General features: G+C 44.7%; 1 protein-coding gene across 1 annotated transcript; it reads right to left on the bottom strand.

Moving 5' to 3' along the window:
* Window positions 1-1,324: 1,324 nt before the first annotated feature.
* Window positions 1,325-12,267, bottom strand: LOC141069253 (NXPE family member 2-like). Its single transcript, XM_073558706.1, has 4 exons — window positions 11,561-12,267; window positions 10,997-11,058; window positions 7,732-7,950; window positions 1,325-1,869 (listed from the first exon to the last, which is right to left on the bottom strand). The coding sequence occupies exons 1-4, from the start codon at window positions 12,265-12,267 to the stop codon at window positions 1,325-1,327; spliced, it is 1,533 nt and encodes a 510-aa protein (XP_073414807.1).
* Between the last annotated feature and the right edge of the window lie 1,014 nt (window positions 12,268-13,281).

Below are 13,281 nucleotides of genomic sequence, written 5' to 3'. Positions count from 1 at the left end.
GGGTTGACCCCTGTGCAATATTTGTAATCTGCCCCCAGGATAGATGATAAATGTATAATCACTAGGGATCCAGTTGCTGAGATCTGCACCAAATGGTGAAAGCAAAGTCTCCTGTGGGAATGGAGTGGTTGTGAACTGGTTCGTCCACTGCTCCTATACACTGTGGTCGCACATGCTCACTCACTCACACAGGACACTCTGAGACCCCCATTAGTGTGAACAGTTCTGGACTCCTTTGGTCAAATATCCACATGTAGGTACGTGTGCCGACTGCGGGGGTGGTCCCTTTTTCGCCGCAAACAGACTGGAGATAGAAACCGGTGTGCGTTCAACAGGTCCTCTTTATTGGCCGTCCTCCCGACGACCACAGCAACACAACAGGAGCATGACAGCTTCTACGCACTGGCCCGGTTACCTTTCACCTTCTTCTCTGTCCTTTACAGTGATGTCCCTTGCGGCTCTTTCACTGTGGATACCTTAGGCCCACCATCACAGCGCTTCACCTGTCCAAGTCCGTCCGTCTGGTACCCCCGGGCTTCCTCTGTCCTGTGGCTCTCCTAACAGGGCCACCCCCCTGACCGTTTCTCCTTTCAGTCCCCTCCCGGAGTTATTCCTCTCTGTCTCTTCCTCCTTCAGTCTCCTGCTCTGCTGAACTCCTCCTCCTGGACTGGCTTCCTTCTGGAACTCTCTCTGCCTTTTTATTCCCCTCCCTGGGAATTTCCCTCTAGAGCCCCTGTAACTCCACCCACCATGACTATGCGGTTTCCTAGCCTTAAGCTGCTGTTAAGCCCTTTTCTCACAGCTCCCTGCCTCCATCTTGTGGCCAAACTTTAGTAGGGCACCGTCTCCTTTTCCTGTTGTTCTTTGTTGCCCCCTAGTGGCCAAAACCCAGTACTTTACCTTCTTTCACCGTCTCTAGCTGTCTCCCCACATACATATTCACCAGTTCACGTCAAGCACTTTTACGGCACATTTTGCATTCACCTTCCTGCTGCAGACAGGTCCATAGGTCAGTCCACTTCCCTACACACACACACAACACCCTCTCTACCTGCCACGGGTGGGCCTTCAAAAGCCCCACATGCATTTTTCTCACAATATTCGGACCCTGCCAAATCTATAGACTGCCCCCTCTCTCTACCGAACATCTTAGCATATGAAATGCTGGCATGACCAAGAAGTAAAACACCGACCAACATGGCTTCACAGACGTGTCTACCTTGGTGCCATCTTGATGGCTATGGCTTCAAAAGGATGAGAACCGATCTCCATCACAACCTGAGGGACAAGAACAACTCACTGGTCTTGGAAAAATATATATTTATTAACAAGCAAACGAAAAAGTCAAACTCATTATACTCTCAAAAGTGAATCCCGGAGGATGAACAGACTCGGTGGAGGCGGCCACCGTCATGTCCCAGGCGTCCACAAAGCCCACACTGGTCCCTTTGAAGACTTCTCTAAGCACCAGATACTGGGTATAACCATGGAAGTCACCAATTCTTTCTTGAGGAGCGATGCCTTCTCTGGTGTTTTCGGTTTTAATGATGACCTTGGTATCTGGGCTTCTTAGAAACAGACGCTTCACTGCTCTACGTATGTTGATGGCTCGTCTGATGTAGAGCGTGAGTGGAAACTGTCTAAAATGTTGCCCCATGGTAATAACGAAAATGGTGTCCTTCCCTCCACCGCGCTGGTCAATCTGACGACTGGTGTACATGTCCTCCTTGAAGTAATAGAACCCGAAGTTCTCGAGTGGGAAGCCGTGCCTTTTGTAGGAGACATAGATGTCTTTATCCATGTTCAAAGCCTCAAGTGTCTTGTCCCATGAGTGCCATCCTCCCTCATGGTAACGAAAATATTTCACTACTGAGTGACAAAAGACAAAAGAGGGATGCACATTTTTATTTTTGCTATTTTTCATGTTTTGCCTTTGAAAAGGTTTTGAATGTGAGCTAAAATAACAGCTGAGGTCCAGGTGGGCTGGGGCAGAGATCCCTGGTGGGCTACGACTAATCATTACTGCTAAGCTAAGGCAGAGATCCCTGGTGGGCTAACATACAAAAGAGATAAATGATAATATTGGCTGGGTTAGGCTACTTTCACACATCAGGTTTTCGGCGTCAGGCGCGATCCGGCGTCGTGCCGGAACGCCGGATCCGGCAAATGTTTCGTAAAACCGGATGTGACGGATCCGGTTTTCTGCCGGATCCATCTTTTTCTTGACAGACAAAACCGGATCCGTCTCATCCGGTTCATCCGTTTTTCTATCCGTTTTTCTATCCGTTTTTCGACGGATTACGCCGGATCCGGTTTTTAAAATTGATCCTTGTGGCCTTCCGAACGGGATTGGCTACTGGAAAACTATATATAGCGTGTTCCTACAGCCCTTCTTTGACAGGTTGTAGAGGAGAAAGTGCAGGTTGCAGGGAAGAGCAAGTTACTGGCGAAGATGGATGTTGTGATTGGAAATATTTTGAAGAATTTGGCGGATTTTATAGCGGAGGCGAATCGTTTGAGGGTGATTGTTCTGGAGAAGGAGAGAGCGAGACAGCAGCGCATCAGGCATCGTAGACGACGTTTGTGGATCCACCCCATCACAGCCAAGAGAATGACGCGTGGGGTCTATTCTACACTATGCATGGACCTTCGACGAAACCCGGATATATTTTTTGGATATGTTAGGATGAAAATGGAGAATTTTGATTACTTGGTGGAGCGCATTGCACACCTCATAAGAAAAGCGGACACCTATTGCCGCTTCTCTGTTTCACCCGCAGAGCGTCTGATGGTGACTTTAAGGTAAGCCACATTTATTGGATGTGCTCGCATCAGAGCACACTTTCACTGCAATCTTGTTGGTGGTAATTTGTATCTCCAAGTGTTATAGCTCAGTTTTGGTATGTAATGCTGTGATTTAAAACTAATTTATTGTTTTTTAATTCCCCACAGATTTCTTGCAACTGGAGAATCCCTTTCGTCACTGCATTTCCAGTACAGACTCGGGATTTCCCCCATATCTGGAATAGTGAAGTACACATGCCGTGCACTGTGGGACTCCTTAGCTGAAGAGTTTTTACCAGAGCCCACAACAGAGAGGTGGATTGAAATTGCTGACAAGTTTCAACAGATATGTCAGTTTCCAAACTGCTTGGGCGCTGTGGACGGGAAACATATCCGCATTGTAAAGCCAGCTGGATCGGGATCGGAATATTTCAATTACAAGAAATATTTTTCAATTGTCCTCATGGCCATCGCTGACGCAGAATACAAATTTATTGCGGTTGATATTGGGGCCTATGGCCGCTCCAATGACTCTCAAGTTTTCAAACTGTCTGCCATGGGGCGCAAACTGTATGGAAACACCTTCCAGCTCCCACCACCTAGACCGCTGCCGCAAACATCTGGTCCACCTATGCCATTTGTTTGTGTAGGGGATGAAGCCTTCCAGCTGTCAGAACACCTTTTGAAACCGTACTCTAGCAGAGGATTGACAAGACCAAAACGCATTTTTAATTACCGCCTCACAAGAGCAAGAAGAATGGTTGAATGTACCTTTGGTATTCTGACAGCCAAATGGCGGGTCCTATTGACTGCGATCAACCTCAAGACAGAAACTGTGGACGAGGTGATCAAAGCGTGCGTGGTACTCCACAATTTTGTTATCTGCAAGGAACCCATTTCCATTGAGGACACCTCTGAAGAAACCACCTTGCAAGATTACCAGAACATTACCACTAGAAGTTCTGTGACGGTTTCAGTAATGAGGGACAATTTTGCACTATACTTTATGTCACCTCAAGGCAGAGTACACTGGCAGGATGACAGAGTGTGAAAGATTTGTGCCCTAACCAAACTTGTGTACCTTCTGTACCAACAGTATATACCTTTGCCAACCAAAGTTGGCTATCTTGTCATGGTCTCTATTTTTAGCTTTAGGCCACAGGTGTGTACCTGGTTGTGTTTTATGCAAAGTATTTCACCTTTTAACAAAAGTTGTGTACCTTGTTAGGAAATCACCAACAATAAACACAACTTTTTAGGTGAAATACTTTGCTTCAAACACAACCAGGAACACAACTGTGGCAAAAAGCTAAAATTTACCCACAGTTATATACCTGGTTTTGAATACCTTTTTACCTTTTAAATACCCTGTATTTAACCTTTTTCGCCGCAGAAAGAAATGACAGACAACCAGTGTAAAATAATTTAACTTTTATTGAAAAATGTTTTTTTTTAGTAAACTTTTTTAAAATTTTAATAAACTTGATTAATAAAACTTTGAAACTATAAAACTGAAACCATAAAACTGGTCATTTTTATTTAAATACACACATTATAATTCTGTGTAGTGTGTGGTGGAAATACTGCTGTAGGGGCTGCGGGACACTTCAACACTGGGAGTGTGGAGAGAGGACTGGGATCGTGGTGGGGAAGGAACAGTTAGAGGTGAAGGTGTGGAAAAAACTACAGAATGGGTGGACATGTGGGAAGCAGAAGAGGTGGTGGGTGGTGGAGTGGAGGGTTGGGCAGGGACTGTAGGAGCAGATGATGTTGATGGCAAGTTGTATGGGGAAGGAGTTTGGTACGGGGCAGGTTGCTGGAAGTGGGGAGATGTCTGATACGGGGCAGGTTGCTGGAAGTGGGGAGATGTCTGGTACGGGGCAGGTTGCTGGAAGTGGGGAGATGTCTGGTACGGGGCAGGTTGCTGGAAGTGGGGAGATGTCTGGTACTGGGGAGGTTGCTGGTACTGGGGAGTTTGCAGGTACTGGGGAGGTTGCTGGTACTGGGGAGGTGGATGGTGCTGGGGAGGTGGATGGTGCTGGGGAGGTGGATGGTGCTGGGGAGGTGGATGGTGCTGGGGAGGTGGATGGTATGTAATAGGAGGGGGAGGATGGAAAGTGGCTGGAGGTGGATGGTATGTAATAGGAGGGGGAGGATGGAAAGTGGCTGGAGGGGGTGTAGATGTAATAGGAGGGGGAGGATGGAAAGTGGCTGGAGGGGGTGCAGATGTAATAGGAGGGGGAGGATGGAAAGTGGCTGGAGGGGGTGTAGATGTAATAGGAGGGGGAGGATGGAAAGTGGCTGGAGGGGGTGCAGGTGGAGGAACTACTGTGGTGGGAGGAGGAGGTTGGGAGGTAACTTGCTGGAGAGCACCGTGGCACGAATGCATTACATGCATCTGCTGGGCAGGAGAGAGCGTTTCCATGCGCTCCACAACAGACCTGAAAAAGGTGTGGTTTGGCGAAGATCTTGCTTCTGAATGCATGGTTTACAGAAGTGTCTTCACCTCCAGAATGCTGGAGTTGATCTGCTGATAGCCTGCGGAGATTTGCTCTGACAAGACTTTTAGACAGTTCTGGAAAGATGCATTCAGATGCAAGAACTCTGGCGCATAACTCTTTTCCTGACCCCTCTGCCGCTGCCGCCCAGTACCCGCAGGTGTACTAGAGGTGGCAGGGGCAGAAGGGTGGGGTAAAGGGAAAGCGATCTCCTCACCAGCAGCTTCATGTAATGTAGGCGGCCACGATGCTCCTGTGCTGGTGGATGGGACAGATGGGTCGAATGTGTGGGAAGGCTGGGAAGGTGCAGATGTACCGGGGCGGTCGAAGTGTCCCTCGGTGCCGGTCTCCTCAGGGATCGCCTCAGAAGGGTCCAATCGTGCAGGCTCCCGAGTGCTGCTCACCGTGCTGTGGAATAAAGAGAAAAAAAAACAATTAAAATACTGACATGGTATGGCCCTGGCTGAAAAAAAAATTTACATCTAACATTTTTTTTCACATGTGGTGTGTAATATTTACCTTCTGGTGACCATTGTTTCCCGGAGGAACGACAGGGCTTGTGCGTACTTGTACTTGCTCCTGCGTCCTCCAGATCCACTCGGGGCCCGCATCTCTTTATTGAACTCCTTCTTGAAACGATCCCTCACAGACCGCCACCGATTCACAATTCTGTTCCCTGAAACGAGAAAGGAGTGGTTAGTATACAACATCAGTGTTTCCCAAACTCCAGTCCTCATGGTCCCCAGGGGTCATGTTTTCAGGATTTCCATAGTAAATAGAAATCCTGAACACATGATCCGTGGGGACCACGAGGACTGGAGTTCGGGAAACACTGGTTTACATCAAGCAACCGGTACTGTATATACTTACGCTCTTTAATCTGGGCCCGAGCTTCAAGGTCCTCCCAGCGGTCCACAAGGAGCGAACAGATTTCCTCCCAGAGTCGTCGGGTAACGATAAGGTCAGCGTGGCGGCGGTCAGCCATATTCCAGAGCGGCTCCCTTTCTCTGACGAGATCGATGAGGCGGTCCACATCAATCCCTCCATCCTCACCGTCAGAGTCGGGAGCACGCTGTGAAGGCTGTTAAAGAAAAAGACAAAAATAACATAATTAGCCTCCACAAAAGAAATGAAATAAAAAGTGCAAAAAAACAAAGCAAAAATATTTATACTTACACGCTGGTGACCGCCGCGTTGCTGTCGCCGACGACCCTGGGAGGCACTGCGAGGACCTCTTGGCCGAGCACCAGATTGGGAAGACTAGAGAAGAAAACAAAAAATGTTATGTCTTTGGATGTAGGCATTTGTTTGCTGTGTGTGGTCTGCAGAACATTGTTTTCTATGTGTTGTGTGTAGTGTGATGTTGTGTTTCTGCGTTTGATGCAAAAAACTTACCAATTGTGAGCCCACTCCAAGCGTCTGTCCACCCCTTCCTTCTTCTTCTGGGAGCTCCTCTTCATCTTGTGATTCCTGTTTTGAAATAAAAGGCAATGAATAGACATATATTACAGAGATGATGGATTTTGGAAAGAAAAACTTACCGTCAAACGCTGACGATGCGAGGGAGGGCTCCCAGAAGAAGATGTGCTGTCTTCCTGGTGGCCACACTCCATGCCTGTGGGTGGTGTTCCAGCTGCTGCCATTGCTGCTGCTGCTGCTGCTGCATCTATTGGGCGGCTGTTGAATCAAGAGAAACAAAGGGCCAATGAATATCTTGATATTCAATAGCCCTAGTTTGGAGGAATGGGGGATTTGATAATTACCGTCTCTCATCTGCTGCTGGCCTCCCCTCCTCAGCATGTTCCATTTGCTGCTCCATTTGGGGTGGTGGTGGTGCGGATGGTGCTGCAGTGGTCTCCTGCCTTCTCCTGCTGCGCTTGGTTGCTTTCTTGGGTGGCATGTTGGGTGTGGCTGTGGGTCCCATTGTCTTGCTTTTATATATGTCTTGTGGGCAGAGCTACTGAGCATGCTCAGACCAAAAAACCGGATCCGGCGCATTGCGGCACTCATAGGCTTTCATTGTGTGAAAAAGCCGGACGCACCGGATCCGGCGTGTCCGGCTTTTTCGCCGGAGACAAAAAACGTTACAGTAGCCGTTTTTTCCAGACGCCGGATCGCGACACATTGCCGGATCCGGCGAAAACCGGATGAAACGCATGGCCACGCAAGTCAATGGGGGGGAAACCGGATCCGGCATTGCATTTCGCCGGATCCGGTTTCTGTCAAAAGCGCCGGATCGCGCCTGACGGCGAAAACCTGATGTGTGAAAGAGGCCTTAGGGCACAGAGCCCTGGTGGTATAGGGCTAAGGAGGTAGTAAGGATAACATGCACTTGGCAACCTGGTGAGATGCGGCTGTAAAATAGTTCATGACAGCATCCCTGGTGGTCTAGAGAACATAATAGCTCACATTCAATGAGGCGAGAACGAGAGACACGGACAACACTTACTCTTAATTCCCTCTGTAAAGTGCATGATGTACTGACGTAATGTGGAATCTCCGATGAGGAAGAGCTTCTTCCATTTTAGACACTTAATGAAGTCGTCCCCTGTTTGATAGACTGTCATGTTGCAATACATGGGGTGCCAGACTTTATTGAAGAAGTATCCGCTGGGAAATGGAGAGTCCATCCCTGTCTGACATTTTCTGTTTGATGACGGTGGAAGATCTTAGCGAGATAAAAAAAGGCAGATATAGTATATGTATTATGAGTAATATTGGGGCATAAATCATCTAACAACTATCTATCTATCTATTTATCTATCTTCTGTCTATCACCCTTCTACTATCTATCTATCTATCTTCTATCTATCACCCTTCTATTATCTATCTATTATCTATTAACTATTATCTATCATCTATCTTCTATCTATCACCCTTCACCCTTCTACTATCTATTTATCTATTATCTATCTATCTATTATCTGTCTACAGTTAGGTCCATATATATTTGGACAGAGACAACATTTTTCTAATTTTGGTTCTAGACATTACCACAATGAATTTTAAACAAAACAATTCAGATGCAGTTGAAGTTCAGACTTTCAGCTTTCATTTGAGGGTCTCCACATTAAAACTGGATGAAGGGTTTAGGAGTTTCAGCTCCTTACCATGTGCCACCCTGTTTTTAAAGGGACCAAAAGTAATTGGACAGATTAAATAATTGTAAATAAAATGTTCATTTCTAGTACTTGGTTGAAAACCCTTTGTTGGCAATAACTGCCTGAAGTCTTGAGCTCATGGACATCACCAGACGCTGTGTTTCCTCCTTTTTGATGCTCTGCCAGGCCTTCACTGCGGTGGTTTTCAGTTGCTGTTTGTTTCTGGGCCTTTCTGTCTGAAGTTTAGTCTCTAACAAGTGAAATGCCTGCTCAATTGGGTTGAGATCAGGTGACTGACTTGGCCATTAAAGAATATTCCACTGCTTTGCTTTAATAAACTCCTGGGTCGCTTTGGCTTTATGTTTTGGGTCATTGTCCATCTGTAGTATGAAACGACGACCAATCAGTTTGGCTGCATTTGGCTGGATCTGAGCACACAGTATGGCTCTGAATACCTCAGAATTCATTCGGCTGCTTCTGTCCTGTGTCACATCATCAATAAACACTAGTGACCCAGTGCCACTGGCAGCCATGCATGCCCAAGCCATCACACTGCCTCCGCCGTGTTTTACAGATGATGTGGTATGCTTTGGATCATGAGCTGTACCACGCCTTCGCCATACTTTTCTCTTTCCATCATTCTGGTAGAGGTTGATCTTGGTTTCATCTGTCCAAAGAATGTTCTTCCAGAACTGTGCTGGCTTTTTTAGATGTTTTTTAGCAAAGTCCAGTCTAGCCTTTTGATTCTTGATGCTTATGAGTGGCTTGCACCGTGCAGTGACCCCTCTGTATTTACCTTCATGCAGTCTTCTCTTTATGGTAGATTTGGATATTGATACGCCGACCTCCCGGAGAGTGTTGGTCACTTGGTTGGCTGTTGTGAAGGGGTTTCTCTTCACCATGGAGACTATTCTGCGATCATCCACCACTGTTGTCTTCCGTGGGCGCCCAGGTCTTTTTGCATTGATGAGTTCACCAGTGCTTTCTTTCTTTCTCGGGATGTACCAAACTGTAGATTTTGCCACTCCTAATGTTGTAGCAATTTCTCGGATGGGTTTTTTCTGATTTTGCAGCTTAAGGATGGCTTGTTTCACCTGCATGGAGAGCTCCTTTGACCGCATGTTTCCTTCACAGCAAAACCTTCCAAATGCAAGCACCACACCTCAAATCAACTCCAGGCCTTTTATCTGCTTAATTGAGAATGACACAACAAAGGGATTGCCCACACCTGGCCATGAAATAGCCTTGGAGTCAATTGTCCAATTACTTTTGGTCCCTTTAGAAACAGGTTGGCCCATGTTAAGGAGCTGAAACTCCTAAACCCTTCATCCAATTTTAATTTGGATTCCCTCAAATGAAAGCTGAAAGTCTGAACTTCAACTGCACCTGAATTGTTTTGTTTAAAATTCATTGTGGTAATGTCTAGAACCAAAATTAGGAATAAATTCTTGGACTTTGAGTGCGCTGCCAGACAGATTCAATAACCACACAAGGTTAAAAAAGTTAACCCTTTAATCCCTACGCGTTTCGAAGCATAACGTTGATGTATCAACCCATGAAGAAGAAGCGTTATGCTTCGAAACGCGTAGGGATTAAAGGGTTAACTTTTTTAACCTTGTGTGGTTATTGAATCTGTCTGGCAGCGTACTCAAAGTCCAAGAATTTATTCCTTATTGAACTGTGGTACGGTTCCGCTGTGGACCGTTGGACGTGCAGCAGGCGGACTTACTATACAGGCTTTATTTTCTCTTTGAGAAGGTGAGTTCAATACTTTCAGTATTTTTACATTTTACCCGGATAAGACCCTATTGCGCTTTTGTTTCAACCCTTTAGTGAAAATAATCTAGAACCAAAATTAGAAAAATGTTGTCTCTGTCCAAATATATATGGACCTAACTGTATCTATCTATCTATCTATCTATCTATCTATCTATCTATCTATCACCCTTCTATTATCTATCTATCTATCTATCTATCTATTATCTATCTATCTATGTATCTATCTATTTATCTATGTATCTATCTATCTATTATCTATCTATTTATCTATCTATCTATCTATCCATTATCTATCTATTCTCTATCTATCTATCTATGTATCTATCTATCTATCTATTTTCTATCTATCTATCTATCTATCTATCTATCTATCTATCTATCTATCTATCTATTATCTATCTATCTATCATCTATCTATCTATCTACTATGCCTCCATGTTCCTTTTTTTCCTTCTATAATTTTATATTTCATCTCCGGATCACAAAAGTGTAACAATTGTATTTATTTGTCTTTTGGAAACGCTATTGTTGGAGATATGGACATTGGAACTATTCTGTTTGCTAAACCATGGATAATTGTTTATATTTGACATGTAGTTCCGCAGTGATAATCTCCTGCTGATAAAACGCTGATTGTATTGAAACTATAACACACATCCTAATAAGTGAAAGAATCCTGTCTTGCTCTATATTATGCCGCTCTCACATTGAGTAGCAAAAGCCTGCTGGATTCCCTGTAATGCACTTTAAGTGCTACCAGTCCATCTCCAATTAATCATTGACCAAAGAATCCACTTTAGGCTAGAAACAAGTAGAATCCAACAAATGACTTACTTCTGCAATCAGTAACCGCAATGGATTCCAAACCTTTGGCCATTTCCACCCCAACATTAGACCTGTAAGAAATGATGAAGATACCAGACATTCCATCAATATTATGAAAAAAATAATAATGAACCATTGTTAAAATATAAGTAAAAATATTGTGATTTTTTTCCCCGGTGGGCTCCCAGCTGTAGCTTCGCAAAATTTGAAGGATCGCAAATTGGAGATTATGACAATTAGGGGGTCAGGGCTCTATTAGGGGAAGATCCAGGCCGTTTTGCCTAAGAGGTTGCAGCCTTAAACAGCGTGAGGGCTTCAATTTTTGCTCCATCTATATCCTTTTTTGGGTTCAAGAAGATAAATTGGCCCATGGGTGACAATTAGACATTGGCCCAGTGAACAGCATCCTGGACTGCCCCAGGAGGTCCTAGCATGACAAATCTCACTTTTAGTCAATGAGGGAAATGACTTGACTCATTTTAGCCAGCTCGTTGACTTCGGATGGGTATTTCATTGGTACAATAACACCCTATAATTTTAGCTATCACTCAGATGGAAGATTTTAGATCATACCTTTGAAATAGTGAACGCTCACCAGGTGTAAGGTAGGACACCTGAAGGTCCACAGCCCTCATATTATTCAGACATTCACATGGAAAGTTCTGAGGTTTGATACAGTAGAAGACTTCTTCGTAAAGCTCATCTCTGTACTCGCAAACCTTTTCGGTTGTCTTCAACTGGAAACCGCAGGTAGAGATAGCATCCTTGCCTAGGTATTCATATCTTCCTTGGAAGCCAAGAACCCCAAGACTGGCATGTCGTGCTCTCCAGAGGGCTGCGATAGCTTCACTGGGATGCCAAAGTCGAATGGAAACCTTGGCTTGACCGTCATCGACCCATTGTAATGGAAAATGGATATGGTAAGATCCATTTTGAAAATCTTCCACTCTACCAGACACCGCAGCTCCAAGAGTAGGAGAAAAGAGTCTTGATCTTATGAAGTCTCCTCCATAGATCTTCCTGATGCCCTGGTGATCGTACATATCAACTTGTACCACAAGGTCTTCTCCAAGACAGTACTTTTCCTTTTTGTTGACTATGGACACCTTGCTGTTCTTCCCACTTGTGCTATTCTTAAAGCCTTTGAATGTAATATTTGGAATGATATTTTGAATTTTTTCAAAGACTGAATGAATTTCTGACTGAAGATCAAATTTACTCACTTCAGTCGTTGTTACATTCTGTTCCATCATGACAGAACCACAACTGTTTCCAATCATGTCTCTAAGGGGAACCTGCAAACGTGAAAGAAGAAGAAGGCTTAGACACCATAGGACTGAAGTTGACATGACCACTTGGTTTATGGTGTACACTGCTCTACTGACCTAGTGCATACTGCATGAGGAACGAGGGAGGAATACAACGGGGCCAGTTGGTCCAAGTGTCATCACTATGTCCCAAATATGGGACTGATTTAGTGTTAAAATATACCAGTGAACTTAAATGTCCTCTAATCTAGTTTTGGCAACTGTCTAGTTTTTGGCACCAATTTATGCGTGGAGTAGAAGGTGGGGATTTAAGTCCCTAGAGATGAAATTGTGCCCAGTGTTGATATCATCTAATATAGGACTGGCTTGTTGTCAAAAGCTACAAGTAAAGTTGGACATATTCTCTTCAATAAACAATTTTGGGTTGATGTCAACTTCTAAGTGTCATTTTATGTGCTGAATGGAAACACGTTAAGCCCTAGAGTTGTCACTATGTCAGGTGCCTAATTTAGGACCAATTAAATTGGGCACTTGGCATAATGAACTGTAACGGAGGACGGTAAGATCTGTCTCGTGATGGCTTATTTCTCATGAAAACAAAGCATGTGGACATTCAACACGTCCAATCCTTTTTACCCCCAAAGTATGCTGAAAGAGTTATGGTCGTACATTTTATGTACGTTAGATGGTCAGTTCCCCTGAAATCATTAGGTTAGGTTCACCTGACCTAAGTCTAGTGTTTATGGCCTTTGGGCTAGCTTAGTATCAACAGTTTATGTATGCTAGAAGGTGGAACTATGATCCAGTAGACATACCACCATGCAAGGTGTTGATGTAAAAGAAGTTTAATGACAAAGTCAGTAAAATCAAAATATCCTCTACTCCATAGAGAGCTTTTGGAAGATGTCTTCCTCTTCAATCCATTGTCTGTATGGATGGTAAAGAGGCAGAGAAATGCACAAATGAGAACTCCCTGACTGCACGATTATAGCTTCGACTTTAGATAAATGTACAACTCCTAGAAAC

This window comes from Dendrobates tinctorius, unplaced genomic scaffold (assembly GCF_039654945.1).
Source record: "Dendrobates tinctorius isolate UK_male_01 unplaced genomic scaffold, ASM3965494v1 ptg000257l, whole genome shotgun sequence".
Taxonomy (NCBI): Eukaryota; Metazoa; Chordata; class Amphibia; order Anura; family Dendrobatidae; genus Dendrobates; species Dendrobates tinctorius.
The sequence above is the reverse complement of the archived record's forward strand: the minus strand, read 5'-3'. Positions and strand labels throughout refer to the sequence as shown.

Bases quoted from the DNA above. Each gene is read 5' to 3' on its own strand.
- LOC141069253 (XM_073558706.1), bottom strand. From the start codon at position 12,267: ATGATTGGAAACAGTTGTGGTTCTGTCATGATGGAACAGAATGTAACA. The intron at 7,951-10,996 runs GTAAGTCATTTG...TATCTCGCTAAG, and splicing joins TGCGGTTACTGATTGCAGAA to ATCTTCCACCGTCATCAAAC. The intron at 1,870-7,731 runs GTAAGTGTTGTC...TTTGTCACTCAG, and splicing joins CTTTACAGAGGGAATTAAGA to TAGTGAAATATTTTCGTTAC.